Raw genomic sequence first — 18,306 nt, forward strand, 5'->3', positions numbered from 1 at the left:
ATTCATTGTGTTGAGCACTGCGTGCAGTCTTTGATCACCGCTCCTCCTCCCTCCCGATACGTTTCCATTCATTGGCTACCACAGCCTGATAAGCTCTCCCCCCCTCTCCACCTCCCTTCAACTTGCTTATAAGGGATTACATCTTGAATCATTGCTTCACTTGATGCAGCTAATTCGGCTGTGACGGTCCCACCTGATGACGGAGACTTGTGTTGCCTCCGAAACGTCGTGAATTTTATTTTGTTTTGTTTTATTTTACTTTCATTAATTTTAATGTTTTTACCTACGTGACTTTACCGAAAAAACCTGAGAATATGAATCATTGCAGTCACGAAAGCTTCAAATCTAGAATTAGCTGCGATACGATCTGCAACAACATATATACACATACAAATCCTTTATATTAAGTTCGCTTGCTTGCTTACGACCGTGCAAATCTTTCGGTCGTTTTTTAACCCACTTCCCGTGATCCAATCGAGCTGACATTTTTCCAAAATTTTACACTTTTTAGGACAAAAATATTATATTTAATTACCAATTGCTTAATGGTGCAATGCAATCATCTGACCCATAGGTGGCAGCCATCTCAAGCCAGAGGACGAGAGGACTCTAGCCGCCACGCATATAAAGGATTTATAGTGAAAAACTTTGTTTTTACGGGTTATACTTGTTACGGAATAAATCTCATCAGCGGGTGAACGCCACTCTTGTATGGAAGGCAGCAAACCCAATGGGATTTGCCCAGGTCTGTCAATTTCAACTAATCACAATTGTGTCTGCATCTTGTTATTAGTATTGGTGTAAATACGTGAAGAAGCCATTCGATTACCGACGACACCATATGAGGACGAATCCAATTCGGTCTTCCGACGTGAATAATACCACCGTTCAGTCCATCAGTCAACCGGCGTCCCCAGACCAATATTACCGAATGGCATTCAGTTTAAGGAGGCAAAAACTCTGGACCAGTTTCCACCTTCGGGGTCTCGTCAGCAGTCGCGCTTGTTAAAAGCACATTGCTGCTCGATTAACCGGACGTTATATATGACAGCAAGAGCCGAATGATGTGGGCAACGTCGTCGCCAGCCACTTGCAATCGGCCCCACTCAGCCGTCACGAGAGGCGCCTTCAAAGCGTCTGCCGGAGGTCCGAATCGGAATGATTTGACTCGTGCTGGAGAAATCCTATGAGCTATAAAGCTCTTTTTTCACAGATGTCCAGTAAGGGACATCTGTGAAACTGTCAGCCACCCAACACTTTTGCATTACCGTCTTCAGATCCGCGATTGGTCAAATTAAACGAAACCTCGAAATCGATGTGAACGAGTGGGCCATCAGTCCTCAGTGCAGTCGATGATGAACGGATCGATTCGAGTCCCTTGTCTACCCAGATTTAATCGCTTGTTTTTGTTGTTGTTGCGATACTGCATCGGCACAAACGACAAAACTTCAACACATTCACGAACAACACTGCGGCCCTATAAAAGTAAAGAAAGGAACAAGTAAACCCGTAAAAACAAAGTTTTTCACTATAAATCCTTTATATGCGTGGCATCGGGGCGGCTAGAGTCCTCTCGTCCTCTGGCTTGAGATGGCTGCCACCTATGGGTCAGATGATTGTCTGGCAGCATTAAACAAGTGGTAATTAAATAGATATTTTTTCCCTAAACAGTGTAAAATTTAGGAATTTTTTTTTCACGAAAATGCATTGTCACGCACAACGAGTCTGTGTGCAAAATGTCAGCTCGATTGGGTCACGGGAAGTGGGTTAAAAAACGACCGAAAGATTTGCACGGTCCTAAGCAAGCAAGCGAACTTAATATAAAGGATTAAAAAAAAAACTATAAATGATGGCCGACGTGAAGGTGAAATGTCCGGGCTACTGACGCATGTCAAATCTCCAGTAGTCGCTCCACAGATCATCAACAGAGAGGATCCATCGCAGACTTCGGCCGTGCTGGATCCTCTCTCTGTGTACTGGCGCTGAAGTCACCTTGGTGGGGTCACAGGGACCAGCGATCCTGATTAAGGGGGGATGGGGGGGAGGCACCATACCAATAAGGCCCGGCCTAGACCCAGGGCTGGAACATGATGTGCTCTGCACATTCGTTGCCCTTCCCCCGCACCTCTGGTGAGGACGGTTGGCTACGTACGGTGCGAAAGAAGTTTAATGCGCGTCCACTTTGTCAAATCAGAATGAAAATAACCGTTTGGGAAAGTCCCCCCCCCATCTACTTGTTTTTCAACCGATTATGTAAGACTTGAAACGTATTTGTTTTGGTCATATTTAGAGGCCCTTCATAATACGAGGGCCTACGCAGTAGCTTGCCGAGCTTGTACCTACACCCGGCACTGCCAACGCCCTCCATCCAAGTGTCTGTTATCGCTACCCTGTGACCATTTAACCTGTAATTGCAGCACTCACAACGCAAGCAAACAGGTCAACTACACCCATCATCATCATTGTCCCGCCAGGCCAATAAAATGCATACCACTTTAGAGGAAGTTGGCCCTGGCCACGGAAGGGAAACATCCACTCCCCAACCATGAGAATGTGGAATGGGTCAGGGACACCCAACCGAGATGAGCACTGCCAACCGGATGTGACCGAGCAGGCGACAGTCGACTACTTGACACTGCTACAAACAACTCGCCGTTTTCTCTCATCGCCCATCATCTTCCCTCCCCTCAACCACTCCTCCACTCCTTACCGTCCCTCCCCGACTCTTTCGTGATCCCCTAAGTAACCCTCCTATCGGGGTCACTCATTCCTCAAGCGTCCCACGCCATCTAAAATCGTTCGAATCTCTCATCGCGCGGCGCTTTCAGATGCGCTTCTGCGGCCGTCTGGAACGCTCTTCCGATATTAGGATGCCACTGGGAGATATGCACTTAAGTCATCTCGATTGAAAACTAATTTATTTCGAATCACTTTGTGTGATAGTCTGCTGTCCTTCCCCCGCACACTCCGATTAGTGCAGCCGGTTACGTACGGCGCGAAAGAAGTTCAACGTACATTAATTCGTACGTTTTTTTTCAAACTACACCCAGCGCCTTGAGTGAAGGTGCTTCATACGTGAATATAAAATAATATTCGGAGTTTCCTTTCTTGAGGCTGCCCTGTAGCTCTACAGCTCCGCCTTGGACCGTTTGAACCATTGTGGTGGAGAGGGAAAAACCGCGAATCACTCCGTAACTGATCACTTTACTACCGCTACTATTGCCATGGAGGTTTGTTTGCCAGTTTAAATCAAGCCGATGCACCGATACATAAAATAGGCGCTTTCAAGAGGAGCAGTGTGGGTTTACAATAACCCACAATGCATCAGTCCCGCGCGTACACGTGATGTTATTTCGCACCGTATTTTAACCATTAAAACATTCTCAATTTGCACATTCGGGAGAAAAATAATAATATAAACACTCGGAAAACGTTAAAACTATTATAAATTATCCAGGAATAAATACAAAAAAACGAGCAGTGATTAAATAAACAACCATTTTTTTTAAATCTCTTTTTAACACCTGGCAGCCCTTTGATTGGTGGAAAACCAACCACCGCCGGGTTAGATGCCCACCACTCGCATTATCACTGGCTGCTGACATTTGGGCTTTGCCCATTTCAAACCTTTACAAACAGTTTGCCTTTAGAAGCTAACCCCCCTTTTCCTGAAGACGACCGCTTGTGTTGCGATAGAAACGTCGTAGTTTTTTTGTTATTTTTTGTTATTTTCTTTGAACCTATCTAGGTGACTTTACCGAAAGACCCAATAATATTAATTCCTGCAGTCACGAAAGCTTCAAGTCAAGATGTAAACAACCATTGCACGACTTGTTGTGTAACTTCGGGCCACACACCCACGTGACCTGGATTATACGAAAGGGAAGGTGAAACCCAAACCAAAGACACCCCGCTGAAATTTTTATTTAAAACTTTCGTGTCATATTCTTTGATTCTTTCGGTAAAGTCACGTAGATAGAAAAATGATGTTAATAAAGTGAATAGAAAAATTATGAAAATAAAATAACATATTTTCCTGATGATGACCGCTTGTGTTACGATCGAAACGTCCTGGTTTTTGCTTTAATTTTTATTCACTTTACGTATTATTATTATTTTTCTATCTACGTGACTTTACCTAAAGAACCAAAGAATATGAATCCCCCGTAAAGCCTGAAAGAATGTTGGGGCAAGTGCTGTTAGCAACCACCTATGAAGGCCAGCAAGGTACACGAGGGGGTGGGTGGCCGGCACCACGCCCGGCCTCCTTTGTCTCCCCAGTGCACACACCGCAGCAGGTACTCTTTGAGGCTGAGTCGACCTAGGGGAGGCCCAGGACCAGTTCAGATAATCGCCACTGGTGTTGGCCATGAGCGGGAATCAAACTCGGGTCGCCGGAGTTCGTAGCGCAGGCCGGGAACGCTACTGTACCGCTCCCCACTAAAACCAAACACACACACGAGTGTGTCAAAATTAAGACAAAAGAGTAATAAAGGCGCAGCCCTGCAATTGCCTGCTCACGCTGGCTGAAGGCCGACCTCACCACCCCAGGACTCGAGGAAGCTCTTTAAAAAAACCACAGTGCCGTTTTGGCCGACTCCTTCGACGCCGTGGCCAAACGTTGTGACCCCCACACTTGACCCCACACACACGCCACCTGCTGGACAACCCTGGCCCACACTCTACTCCACACACACTCCACCTGCTGGACAACCCTGACCCACACTTGACCCCACACACGCCACCTGCTGGACAACCGTGGTGAGCACAGCCGCGGGTGGACCAGGGGGCGGACGGGCGGGAGGGGGATTTAAGAACCCGGTCAACCATCAACACCACGGCAACACGGAGCTCATTTAGAAATGATTATCTATTAAATTAAAATCGTTCTCCGACATCTCTCCGACGACACGCTGAGAGGGAGAGAAAGAGAGCTACACGGCAATAATTGTTTGAGAAAAAAGGTAGGTAGGGAGAGAGAGAGAGAGAAACGTCGACTTTCTCAGAGACGACAGCGCCGCGTGTACGTACGGTGAACTTGAACTTCGTTCGCACCGCTGCTACGTAGCCGCCAAACGCACCATTCAGTTCAAAATATATCACGCAAACGACCCTCTGTAGAGCCTGTAACAGACTGTTGGGGCAAGTGCTGTTAGTGAGCACGTACGATGGCTGGCACGGCACACGAGGGGGTGGGTGGCCAGCACCACGCCCGGCCGCCTTTGTTTTCCCGGTGCCGATGTTTACACACCGCACCAGGAACTCATTTGAGGCTGAGTCTACCTAGGGGAGGCCCAGAAACCGGTTCAGACAATGGTCACCGGTGGTGGTGGCCGCTCCACCGCTCACCGCTGCACCACCACTCCCCACAATACACACACGCAGTCGCATTTGCATCGGACATCTAAGGCAACGGGTTTCTATATTGCATACAAGCTCAGCTGCTTCGCCATCGATCGGCGATTAAGGCCCCTCGGGACAAGCGGACGATCGCCGTCAACGGCAAAATCGCGTCCCTGGGAGACCGCGGTGACTTCACAAAGTGAGCCCACCGCTCCGAGCGGCCGACGTTTCATGCTTTCCGTCAAATCGCCTGCACAGGTAAAGTTTGTTTTGTGTGTGTGGGTGCAGGTGGCGTAAATGTGAAGTGTGTCGTGAAAACCCACCTCCTCCAGCCGAAACGCAGCAAATCGGTAAGGTCGGTCACGTGAACAGAACGTGCCAATTTATTAATTCTTCAGCGCCACCAGTTGCGTATGAGAGAGCAAAACCCATAACATTTACACAGAATAGAATTATAAACGTTGTACGTTTGCTCTCTGAACACACGAAGTAGTAACTAATTGTCACTTTCAGTTCAGGTGACAACCCGTCCTAGTTGGGTGTGTGTCGGGGGTGGAGGTGTGGGGTGTGAGACGCGTGTGCACATTACGCGATCTCTAACCCGACTAGTTTTTGTTATCGTGAACAAGATCGCTCGTGAAATCCTCACGCGTTCAATTTGCCTGCGCAGAATTCGTAGAAAGGAAGCAGCCTCGCGATTGGTTGCTAAAAACAAACTGAAAGATGTTGTATTTTACCAGGTAAGTCCCACCGAGCTATACAGCTCTGTTTTCAGAGGCGACTGGCCACAAATGATAGCTCAACAAAAGTGGCTTATCGCGTGGAAATTTATAGCAGCAGCCAAATAGTCTAAACGCACGTCGATTCTAAATGTGGAGGGAACAACCGGAGGACCCCGAAGAAAATCCACGCGACCACGGGGAGAGAGACACGCAAACTACAAATATACAGCAGGTGTCAGGGTCGGGATCGAACCTCCTGTATACCAGGCGAGGTAGTTAACATCTTGCCACCGTGGCGCTTGACCGACTGGCACATGGCGATGGCGATGCATGCCCATCGCCCACGGCGCCTTGCCACGGGGGGTCGGTGGGTCACAACAGCCGTGTTGGATGCAGCACAGCAAGTAGGTCGATAGCCTGCCACAAGGGCGGTGTTTCCTCCGGGGCACTCTCATTTCTTCCTGCACAATTTTTTTTTTCCCAAAAGGCCGAGCATCACAAGGCAGGACTCTCTTGAAGAGTCTTGAGACTCCACGAAGCTTTGCTGAAGCAAAGTTTTGCGTTGGCATTACCTGCGGCGTATATTCGACACCGATCACTTTGTTTTCCCGTTCTTTACGCCCAGAAGTGAACGCGTCAACTTTTTTGACCTCGAGCACAAAAAAATAAAAATGCAGAGACCACACGCAGAGGGGCGCGCAGAGATTGTGAGACTCAAAAGCAGGCACAGCGAGTGGCCACGTCTAAGCAAGGTCAACGCTATCTACAATTTCACAACCATTAAACAATCACCGATAAATCCTGTACAAAGTGTAAATATGTACAGCACACCAAATGTTACACTCACAACTACGGCTACAGAAGGCCACTTGGCCTCATAAGTCTACTTGGTCCTAAATTCACGTCTGGCTTTCCAATCCCAGCAATCATTGTGGGCCTTGTGCTTTTCACCCCCAAAGATAAAAATGTACAATATAACAACAATGTTAGAATAATGTCAACTTGTAACGCGAAGCCGCCGCACAGTACCCGCTCGCTCTCGCACAGAGCGAGAGAGAGTGGACGACTCAGATACTGGAGGAGGAACCACAGACGGGCTTGAAGGCGAGCCAGCGCCAACGATTGCCCCAAGCTCTATGCTCCTCTATATATGAAGGCATCATCGGCCAATTAATGTGCGTTTATACACGTGGGAGGAATCCGTAGTGCCCGGTAAAAGCCCCACGCGTGCGAGGGGGAAACGCTCGATCCCACACAGACGGAGCAGGCCGGGGGCCACATTTGTTGCTGTGCCGCCCTCCCCTGGCACGAACACCTCGGCGCCCGCGGGAAGGGAGCTTCACACCATCTGTGCGTGATCCACCAACCCTTGCTCCTCGCTCCTCAGTGCTGGATTACAACGGAATGTGGGGCGCAGGAAAGATTTGGAGATGTCAATGGGAGGAGGAGGAGGTTGTGATGGGTGGGAACACCTGTGCAGGATGGGGGAGAGCAGGTTATGGAGCTGGGCACTGGAGGTGCCAACCAGAGGTTGAGGTCCAAGGGGATGGGCGGAAGCCAAGGTGGTGATGGTGACGGGACGGTAATCGTAGCCCTTGGATCAATGGCGTCAACTCTGCAATGCCTGCAAACAGCCATCGGAAGCGGTGGCGGAGGACGGAAGCATCGGGAGCAACCGACCATGACGGCCTCTGAATGTGGCTCAGCCATAGAGAGTTACGGATATCCAGACGCAAGCGGTGCAAATGAAGCCTTTAAATTACGTTTCAATAAATATATATACTTCTACTTTCATTTAAATATATATTATTTGATCGATTTCAAAAGCTCCTTCGAATGGAAAGATTTTTTTGTTTGTTAAAGAATCCACCACGGATGATGCGAATATATTTTTGTTTGTTTCTAAAACTCGTCGCACGCTCCCAAACTCGTCCCGTGAGACTCCGGGGGGTGACTGCCCGTCTCTCGGAGCGGCCGTCATCCCACCGGCCGCCGAGAAAGCCGGCACCACTCTGCACAGAGTCGGCAGTGGCCACCCTGTGGAGATCAACAAGACGGTAAATACTGCCCGCACCCCCCCCCCCTGCCATAGGAATGTAGTCATCTTTCACCAAAAGGAGAAGCGAAGGGCATGGAAGCGGTTCCCGCCGGCCAGCTCGAGCAGGGAGACACCGCTGTTGTTGTTGTTGTTGTTTTGTTGTTGTTGTTTGTTGTTATTTGTAAGCGCGTCAGTTTGTTGCGCTTGCAGGGGGGGCAGCGAGGCTGGGTGGCTGTCGGTGTGCAGCAGGAAGTGGGATGTCGGAGGCGGGCAGGGGAGAGAGAGGGAACGGCCGTGGCCCACACATTGTCAACTTGTGACTCGGCTTGAGTTCGCCATCCCTCCGGATGCGTTTGTGCGTTTGTCCGGCCGTTTTGTTGCGGGGGCGTCCACCCGTCCGTTCATCCGCCCCTCCCGGTGGCCATCAGCCGAATCCCAGCTGGTCTTCGATGCCGCGAGCAAACAGCCTGATGAGCTGCCCGTGAACCCTGCGACAACACGGAGTTGCAAGGCAAACGTGTGAGCGCTCCTTGGGAGCCACGTTAAAGTGTGTGTGTGTGAACGTGCGTGTTGTGTGGGGACAGTAGGGGGAACTGGTGGTGTATCTGCCAGTCATCTCATTCAGTCAAACCATGGCGCCTGGGTCTGTCTTGCGACCTCCCCCCCGTCTCCCCCCCAAGCTCTCCCTGTCTCTCTCCCCCCCGTATCTCCCTCCCCCTCCCCCATCTCTCTCCCACCAACCCCGTCTATCTCCCGTCTCCCTCTTCCTCCGTCTCCCCCCCCCGTCTCCCCCCCCCCCCCCGTCTCCCGTCTCCCCCCATCTCTCCCCCCCCCCCGTCTCCCTCTCCCCCCGTCTCCCTCTTCCCCCCCCCCGTCTCCCTCCCCCCCGTCTCCCCCCGTCTCCCCCCCCCCCCCGGCTCCCTCCCCCCGTTTTCCTCCCCCCCCCGTCTCCCTCTCCCCCCCCCACGTCTCCCCCCCCCCCGTCTCCCTCCCAGCCGTTTCCCTCCCCCCCCCGTTTCCCTCTCCCCCCCCCCCCGGCTCCCTCCCCCCGTTTTCCTCCCCCCCCCGTCTCCCTCTCCCCCCCCCCACGTCTCCCCCCCCCCCGTCTCCCTCCCCCCCCCGTTTCCCTCTCCCCCCCCCCCCGTCTCCCTCTCCCCCCCCCACGTCTCCCCCCCCCCCGTCTCCCTCCCAGCCGTTTCCCTCCCCCCCCCGTTTCCCTCTCCCCCCCCCCGTCTCCCTCTCCCCCCCCCCACGTCTCCCCCCCCCCCCGTCTCCCTCCCAGCCGTTTCCCTCCCCCCCCCGTTTCCCTCTCCCCCCCCCCCGTCTCCCTCTCCCCCCCCCACGTCTCCCCCCCCCCCCCGTCTCCGTCTCCCCCCCCCGTCTCCCTCTCCCCCCCCGTCTCCCTCTCCCCCCCCCCCGTCTCCCTCCCCCCGTCTCCCTCTCCCCCCCCGTCTCCCTCTCCCCCCCCCCCCGTCTCCCTCCCCCCGTCTCCCTCTCCCCCCGTCTCCCTCTCCCCCCCGTCTCCCCCCCCCCCGTCTCCCTCTCCCCCGTCTCCCTCTCCCCCCCGTCTCCTTCCCCCCCCCGTCTCCCCCCCCCCGTTTCCTTCCCCCCCGTCTCCCTCCCCCCCGTCTCCCTCTCCCCCCCCCGTTTCCCTCCCCCCCCCCGTCTCCCTCCCCCCCATCTCCCTCTCCCCCCGTTTCCCTCTCCCCCCGTTTCCCTCCCCCCCCCGTTTCCCTCCCCCCCCCCCGTCTCCCTCCCCCCCGTCTCCCTCCCCCCCGTCTCCCTCTCACCGCACGCTGATGTCGGTCTCGTGGAGGATCTCTCCGTCGCAGTTCCACGTGCTCCTGGTGTTGCGTGACGAGCGGCACGCGCACAGCGACTGCTGCTGCTGCTGCTGCTGCTCGTCGTCGTCGGCGTCGGCGAGGGCGTCGCTGCTGGCGCCGCACGCGTTCTCGTTTAGGTCGTGGAAGAAGCCCTCGCCGCCGTCGTCGCCGACGCCGTCACCGCGCCCCGACGCGCCGCTCAGGCCGCAGTCGCCGCTGCGCTCGCTGCCCCCGCTGCCCCTGCCGCCGCTGCCGCCGCTGCCCCTGCCGCCGCTATCGTCGTCGTCGCCGCCGCCGCCGCCGACATCGTCGTCGTCTTCGTGAAGCCGCGGCTTGAACTTGAGCTCCGTCACGCGGTACACTTCCACAAACGGGAAGTCGAACTGGGGCGGCCACGCCGGAGGGGAGAGCACGGGGGGGAGAGGGTGAGGTGGGAGGGTTCGCACGGCCCCGTGCGTGCGCGCGTGACACCCGTAGTCGCGTGTGTCGGTGTGTCGGTGTGTACCAGCGCAGCGTGTCGCCGTGCGCGGTCGCACCTGGTCGCGTGTGTCGGTGTGTACCAGTGCGGCGTGTCTCCGTGCGAGGTCGCACCTGGTCGCGCTTGTTGGTGTGCCGCAGGAGGAAGCGCGTGAACTCGAGGCGCGAGCACTTGCGCACCACGATGAGGTCGGCGGCGCCGTCGGCGAGGTGAGCGGCCGGCGAGAGCCCCTGGGGGCTCTTGGGGCAGGCGCAGCTCATGCAGGCCACGTTCACGGCCACAAACTCCCCCTCCAGGCAGCGCCAGCCATCTACGCGCGCGGGGCCACGGAGGATCTCGCGGTTAGCGCCACACGCGTGCGCAGAGACCAACGCGGCGTGGGTCTCCCCCCTTTCCCACCGGCGCGTTCCGAGCCGTGCCGGCCACCGCCGCTGAGCGGGCGGAGACGCGGAGGTTCGAGCGAGTGACCTGGGGCGGACTCGGTGGGAAGGCGGCCTCGCCGCTACGACTTATTCGCCATCATTGTCAACACACGCCTGGAATCTTCTCCAGGTGGTCTCCAGAGCGCGGAGGCACATTTATTATGGCATTGTTGCAAATTCTCAGAAGTGTTAACACATTTTTTTGAAGCACCCTGTACATAGGTGTGTGTGCAGTGTGTATTGTGTGTGCAGTGTGTGTAGTGTGGGCAGTGTGTGTGTAGTGTGTGTGTGCAGTGTGTGTAGTGCATGTAGTGCGTGTCGCACGTACCCGTGTCATCGGTGGGTAGGGGCGTCACGGAGGATGGGAGACCCCCCCCTTCCTCCTCATCCTCCGCTCCCTTGAGCTTCTCGGAGGTCTGCGAGCAGATTTCACACCTGCAGGGGAGATGGGCGCAGCCACGGCCACAGTGAGTGGCGTCGCGGTGGCGGACATGCCGCCCCTTGATGCAGGAGATCCGAATTCCACGCCTGCCTTTGTATGAACACTCATTCATTGGCGGTAAACACCTTAATATAGAGAGGACTGCAGAGCTCGGGCGGTTGTTGGTAGTGCCAGCCTCACGGCCTGGCTGCTGCCTTCCAGCACGTGTGGTGTGCTTCCTCAGTGAAAAACAACATGAATTCTAAATATCTGTATGATGTATATATGTTGTATTATGTTGAACTTCTTTCGCACCGTACAGTAGCCAACCGTGGTCATCGGAGGTGCGCGGGTAAGGATAACAAACTAAAATACGAAAAGAAAGTTCTAAAGAAATGAGTTATCAATCTACATGATTTCAAAGTGCATCGCTCCGGTGGCTTCAGAATATCGGAGGGAAGAGCATTCCAGACGGCCGCAGAAGCGCATCTGAAAGCGCGCGATGCAGTGACCCTCTTTGTTCAATACCCAACCAAAAGCCGCTGCGTACATGATGACCGCAGCCCACGTGATGATGGTTTATACTCCGTGATAAGATCAGCAAGGCATTGTGGTTCATTTATGGCAAGCACTTTGTGTGTGTAATGAGTGCGACCTGGTTCTCCCCTAGGTAGACTCGGCCTAAAATGAGTACCTGGAATGGTTGTGTTGTCATGAACACAAGAACGTGGTACGAGATTTAGAAGGTGGCATGCGTGGCAAACCCATTCATGGGCCTCTCCAAGGTCAAATAAGCCCGAAATGAGCACCTGGAGCGATGTGTAAACATTGACACTGGGGAGACAAAGGCGGCCGAGCGCGGCAATGGCCACACCTCCCCCTCATGTGCCATGCCGGCATTAATAGATACTCCACTGACAGCATTTGCCCAAAAAGCCTTTAACGTTATATTATCGATCTGTGGTTCTTGTGTGTGTGGGTGTTGTGCGCGCACATGATTTATTGAAATATGAAATGAATCTTAAAATAATTTCCGATTCACTTGCCCACGATTTAAGGTCACGGTCCAAAGTCATTCACGGGCCATTCTTATAAAACGGTAAACAAATACATCAATAAAACAATTCACTCTACGTATCGCGGGGCGGGGAAGAGGCGTGGGAACAGGCGTCACAGTGGTTAGCAGCCTGCACCACAAACCCGGCCACCTGAGTCCGATTTCCCAGCCAGAGGCGAAACATCAGTGACGATACATGATAAAAATAAACCCCTCGCAGTGGGCGGGCCTTCGTCCGGCAGCGGATCGCCCGAGGGGCTGTAACGGCGATGTCGCTGTTTGTTGCTGTTGTTGTACGGTGGCGCGTGAGGGCGCGTGAGGGCGCGTGAGGTCGCGTGAGGTCGCATGAGGTCGCGTGAGGTCGCGTGAGGTCGCGTGAGGGTGCCTGACTGCGCGTGAGGGCGCGTGAGGTCGCGTGAGGTCGCGTGAGGGTGCCTGACTGCTCGTGAGGGCGCGTGAGGGCGCGTGAAAGCACGTGAGAGCACATCAGGTCGCGTCAGGTCGCGTCAGGTCGCGTGAGGGTGCGTGAGTGCTTGTGAGGGCGTGTGAGGGTGCGTGAGGGCGCGTGAGGGCGCGTGAGGGCGTGTGAGGGCACGTGAGGGCGTGTGAGGGTGCCTGACTGCTCGTGAGGGCGTGTGAGGTCGCGTGAGGTCGCGTGAGGTCGCGTGAGTGCTCGTGAGGTCGCGTGAGGTCGCGTGAGGTCGCCTGACTGCTCGTGAGGTCGCGTTACCCGCTCCGGCAACGCTTCAAGTCTCTGGGCCCGGACCAGGATGACCCCGCCAGACGGAACTCGATCTTGCCCTCGTAGCGACAGTTTTTCATGACAGTCTTGAAGCCTGCAGGGTGAGCAAAGGGACAGAGTTCGAGCTCAGGTCACGCACACAACTCCACCGAGTATTTCCACGTTGCTGCATCACCCTTGCTGCCCATCTGAAGCTTGGTTCACTCCCCCGATATTCATGTCCGTATTAGGCCAAAACACAGAGCTTACTTGCACCTAACTTTATTCTTGCGTCTCTTGCTCCCACGTTGTTGTTTTTTTTGCTCAATTTGTGTGCGTTTATGTCACTGTTCGAGTACGATACAGAGCGTACGCACGTCTTTCTGCCACGTCTTGCTGTCGTACTATCCTCGCACTGTATTTGTTTCATCCGCGTGTGTACTCGTCCTCTGCAATGTTCATGTTTTTGTAAAATAGCCAGGAAACTCGCCAAAATAGGATCATCCATGCAACAAATCTCCAACTTGGGACTTTCTACCACTTAACCCGCCCACTCCACCACTCATCCCGCCCACTCTCCCGCTGGACGTTTGGAGAGCTCTACCCGAGAAGTCGTATCGCATGGGCCCCATCCAGCGTCGCGTCTCGCTGTCCCGCAGCACGTCGCCATAGAAGCCGTAGCCCAGCAGCGACACGGAGTAGCGCAGCAGCCGCTCGCCCTGTCGCACGCTGCACACGTCCAGGGGCTGATCATCACCTGCATGGGAGTGGCAGCACAGGGAACACGGCTCACACAAACACCCACAGACTCACACAGAAACCCACAGAGACCACGCTCACACAGAAACCCACAGACTTACACAGAGACCATAGGCTCACCAAGAAACCCACAGACCAAGCTCACACAGAAACCCACAGAGACCTTGCTCATACAGAAACCCACAGACCCACAGAGACCATAGGCTCACACAAGAGACCCAAAGACCCGCACTAGCCTCTGTGCGATCCACCAAAACCCACGTTCAAGCCACGGGATTGCATGTGTGCCAAGATCGGGCAGGGAATGGGCGGTGAGGCAAGCGGGAGGGATGCGGAGGGGCAGCCTGCGTACCGATGATGATGTGCAGGGCAGACGTGACGGGATCATTGGTCCCCACCGTGGCAAAACACACGCAGTCCGTGGAACCTGGAGGGAGATGACGACCAAACCGTTACACCACCGCCGCCACCGCCGCCACCACCACCGCCACCACCAACGATGCAAATCACATGACTATCACCACCACTGCCAACGATGCAAATCACATGACTATCACCACCACTGGCAACAGCGTTCGTGGCTTCACTGTTACTACTATTACCACCACACCTTGATGATTAAATAATTTTCGTGTATGTATGTACGGTGAGCTTCATTCGCACCGCACGTAGCCAACCGTCACTGCCATCGGAAACAATAACAAACATTATTAATCTCGCCCCCGGCCCTGCTTGGCCCCGAGCCAGATTCAGATGTTTTGAGAAGCTGACTCATCGCGGCTTCATTCCGGCACGGCACAGCACATAGCCAGCGGACAAAACCACCCGGACCACGTGGCTCGTCAGGCTGGGCCCACAAGGATGTGCCAGTGGAAAAGCAGGTTGGGGGGGGGGGTGTAGGGGGCGGGCTGCCACCTGCAGGGATGATGCCGATGCGGAGGGGGCACGGCTGCAGCGGAGTGGCGGAGTCGTGTTCGTCGAGGCCGGCGTCCGACTGAGTGCGCCCGATGACCCCGTGCATAATCTCACTGAACATGCCGTCTCCGCCCACACACACCACACTGTGGGGGGGGGGGGGGGCGATGCGGAGGGGGTGGGCACGCAGACGTACGCACGTGCACAAACACATGAAAGGGCAGGTGAAGTTAGTAGAGGCGTACGATTCGATTTGGATAGATGTGGCATCTAAAAAAGCAACTGCCTTTGAAGACGAATGGATAAAAGGGCACGTAGGTTGTGTATGAACACACAAACGCGTGTGATGACACACTGTATGCACAGACATGCGCATACAGCCAGTCGCACACAAGGACAAACACACAATCACGAACACATAAACATGCAGGAACAGACACGCGCACACAAACATATACTGACACATACACAACCATACAAAGATCACGTGTATAGACCTGAATAGGCCGTTCTGGCAAGCGCTATTAGCGAGCGCCTACGAAGGCCACGATGGCAGACGTGGGGGTGGTGTGGCCAGCACCACGCCCGGCCACCTTTGTCTCCCCAGTGGCGATGTTGTTGACACTCATGAGGTCGAGTCGGAGGTTCAGATAATCGTCACAGGTGTTGGTGGCTGTGAGCAGGAATTGAACTCGGGCCTCTGCCGGGTTAGTAGCCCAGCGAGCTAATTGCTTCGCCACCGCTCCCCAAAACACAAACAACAACAACCGCCATTCGCCACTAAGTGGCGGTGACATCACCACGACGCTTGTGCCAGGCCATGTGCACCTTGAGGCCACACACAAACACACACACACACGCTCATACCCATTGTAACTGCTGAGGTCTTCTGCGAGCAGGAAATCTCGGGCGTGGTTGGCTCTCTCCGTCACTACGCGGCAAGGACAACGAGAGAAGGGATCCACCGTTTAGTGACACGCGGGAGACCCTCCTGCGGAGGCGGTCGCCGCTCGCGAGCACTGCGGTGCCGATGGGCCCGGTCGAGACCGACCCGACCCCGCGGCGTGAACCCTGACCCCCCCCCCCTCTCTCTCTCACCGATGACGTGCGCGTATATGGACGCGAGCTCAAGCAGAGGCTGCACGCGCTGCCGGTAGATCTTCTCGCCCTCTCGGCGGCCGCCAAACGGGTTCACGAAGACGAGCAGCCTCTCCGGACGCTCCACTTCTGCAGGGCGCGGGGGGGGGGGGCGGCGGGCGGGCAGGGGGGAGAAATCGGAGGGGGGGACGAATCAAATATTAACTTTTCGTATAAAATTTCAAAAAGATGCTTCCGGTCTTTACCAAACCCACGGTGGGTCGCACCGGCCGCAACCTCGACGCAGGGTGGGGAGGCCCCAGCCGGCAGTGGACTGTGGAATGGGCTGCGCGTGCACTATGCACCGCCCCATCCTGGATACGCTGTCACGCAGCTTCGGTAGGGCCTAATCCCAGCCGGGTCGCCTACGGCTGTGGCTCCTCTCGTCGTTACGCGTCGCCTGCTCCGGTCTCGCGGCGACCCCGGGAAATATTCGGTGGAGGAGCTAAGCTCCTGGGGGGGTTGGTGGGAGGGGGGGGAGATGCCCATGGCACATCCGTCGCACGCCATCGACTGCGTTCCGGTGGCGTGACTGTCGCGTGTTGATCATGCGTCGGTTGCACGACCATGACTCGTCAGTCACACGTGGGGTGGGGACAACGGCGGCGGCGGATGGTGGCGGGGGAGCGGTGGCGCAGCGGTTAGCGCGCTGCGCTACAAGCCCGAGGACCCAAGTTCGATTGCCGCTCACGGCCAACATCGGTGACGATTATTTAAACCGGCCCTGGGCCTCCCCTAGTACCTGGTGTGTAAACATCGTCACTGGGGAGACAAAGGCGGCCGGGCATGGTGTTGGCCACCCGCCCCCTCGCGTGTCGTGCCGGCCTTCATAGGTGCCCGCTAACTGCACTTGCCCCAACAGTCTGCTAAGGCTATACGCGGGATCTTCATTTTATCTTTGTCTTTGTGCGGTGCCCTTCGTGGTGGCCACTTGCCTTGGCCCGTCAGCTGTTTGCGCACCGCCTGCACCCAGCGGGCGGCCACGTCCGCATGCTCCGTGGAGAAGGTCACGTCGCTCACCGCCCACTTCTGCCGAGACTCACGGCGCACAAAGTACACTGGGGGGCGGGGGGCGGCGAGGGGGGGGGGTTAGAAACAAAACCTGAGTGGCCATGGTGTGCGGGATTGATACAAGCCCCGGCATGGACTCGAGCTCAATTCACGATTATTCGAGCCAGCCCTGGGCCTACCCTACGTCGGCTCAGCATTACAAAGAAGCACCTGGTGTGGTGGTGCTGTGGCCACCCACCCCCTCGTGTGCCGTGCCGGCCTTCATAGTTGCTACTCGCTAACAGCACTTGTCCCACAGTCTGTCAAGGCTAAAAAGATGATCTTTGTCTTTTGCGTGTGGGTTTGTGCCTGCCTGCATGAGTGTGTTTGTCGAGGTGCCTGTAATGTGTGCGTGCCTGCGTGCACACATGTGTTAACTTGATTTGGATGTGTACATAGCCTTGTGTGTGTGTGTGTGCCTTTGCTCAAGTTTCAAAATTTGTTTAACCAGGTGGGTCCTCAAGAGACCAGGGTAAGCCTCATTTGCAAGTGGCCTCATTTGCAAGAGTCACCAAAATGATAACAGCAAAACGAATGAACTAAAGTGCATAGTAACGTCCGGGTTAAATCGTGCAGGTACAATGGCAATGTTCAGCTTTAACCCTCCGTCACCCGGCAGAGCCAATCAAATCAGCTTGTCACGTCACGGGCAAATATGCCAAATGGATTTAGTTTTTTTTAGCCAACCCAGAGTAATATAAAAAACAAGCAAACTTGTGACAAGTCTAAATGACATTTCGCTGGCGATCACATTCAGAATCCCCAGGCTGTTGTAGCAACAGCAGCTCACGTGTCGTGTGATTGATCTTCCTGATCCAGGTTCACGAAGGTGCCGTGCGGTGACGTCATCAGCACAACAATCGTGCCCGTGATCCACTTTAGTAATTAGTTGATTGGTTGTGATTGGCAGGTGAGATTGGTGTGAAAAGGCGAATCTGTTTAGCGGTTGGTGAAAAGAGTCTATCCTAAATCATTATTTTAAGGTGGGTTGTGTTAGGAATTTGTGTTCGGAAGTTGTGTTGGAAAGTTTGAGTGCTTTTGCGATTATAGTTTTAGCGGTGAAGCACGGCAATGCAGCAATCAGAAATCGGTGCAAAGTCAGGCGTATAAACGCGGCAGATCGAAGACATTTCACGAAGTCGCGCAAATAAACTTGCGCCAGCCGCCTCGCCGCAGGTTATCTTACAGATGAATCGAGGTAATACGGACAACCGGAAACTTTAAACGGACTATCGGGGGCGACTACGGCACTCGTATGGAGAGGGCAGACGGCATTACGGCTGTCCACGCGTACCCGTGAACGCGTGCAGGTCGGGGCGGGGTCGCGACCTCTGCCACTGCGCCGGCGCTTGCTCCACGGGCCAAACGGCGAGCACCTCCGACAGCAGCGCCACCTTCCAGGAGGGGCAGCCTCCTGCGC

The 18,306-nt window shown here is 55.0% G+C and overlaps 1 protein-coding gene across 1 annotated transcript in view; it reads right to left on the minus strand.

Annotated features, from left to right (window-relative positions):
* Nucleotides 1-1,737: 1,737 nt before the first annotated feature.
* The window catches only part of CERK (ceramide kinase), a 35,623-nt gene continuing 19,054 nt past the window's right edge, over nucleotides 1,738-18,306 (minus strand). The window contains exons 2-13 of the mRNA XM_078874901.1: nucleotides 18,181-18,300; nucleotides 16,772-16,894; nucleotides 15,798-15,926; nucleotides 15,567-15,630; nucleotides 14,700-14,845; nucleotides 14,137-14,211; nucleotides 13,630-13,782; nucleotides 13,035-13,140; nucleotides 11,155-11,261; nucleotides 10,518-10,714; nucleotides 9,894-10,309; nucleotides 1,738-8,591 (exon numbers count right to left, since the gene is read on the minus strand). Coding sequence (XP_078731027.1) covers nucleotides 8,528-8,591; nucleotides 9,894-10,309; nucleotides 10,518-10,714; nucleotides 11,155-11,261; nucleotides 13,035-13,140; nucleotides 13,630-13,782; nucleotides 14,137-14,211; nucleotides 14,700-14,845; nucleotides 15,567-15,630; nucleotides 15,798-15,926; nucleotides 16,772-16,894; nucleotides 18,181-18,300 — 1,700 coding nt within the window. The 3' untranslated portion in view covers nucleotides 1,738-8,527. The remainder of the gene's footprint in view (nucleotides 8,592-9,893; nucleotides 10,310-10,517; nucleotides 10,715-11,154; nucleotides 11,262-13,034; nucleotides 13,141-13,629; nucleotides 13,783-14,136; nucleotides 14,212-14,699; nucleotides 14,846-15,566; nucleotides 15,631-15,797; nucleotides 15,927-16,771; nucleotides 16,895-18,180; nucleotides 18,301-18,306) is intronic.

The sequence above is a fragment of the Lampetra fluviatilis genome, chromosome 40 (assembly GCF_964198595.1).
Source record: "Lampetra fluviatilis chromosome 40, kcLamFluv1.1, whole genome shotgun sequence".
Taxonomy (NCBI): Eukaryota; Metazoa; Chordata; class Hyperoartia; order Petromyzontiformes; family Petromyzontidae; genus Lampetra; species Lampetra fluviatilis.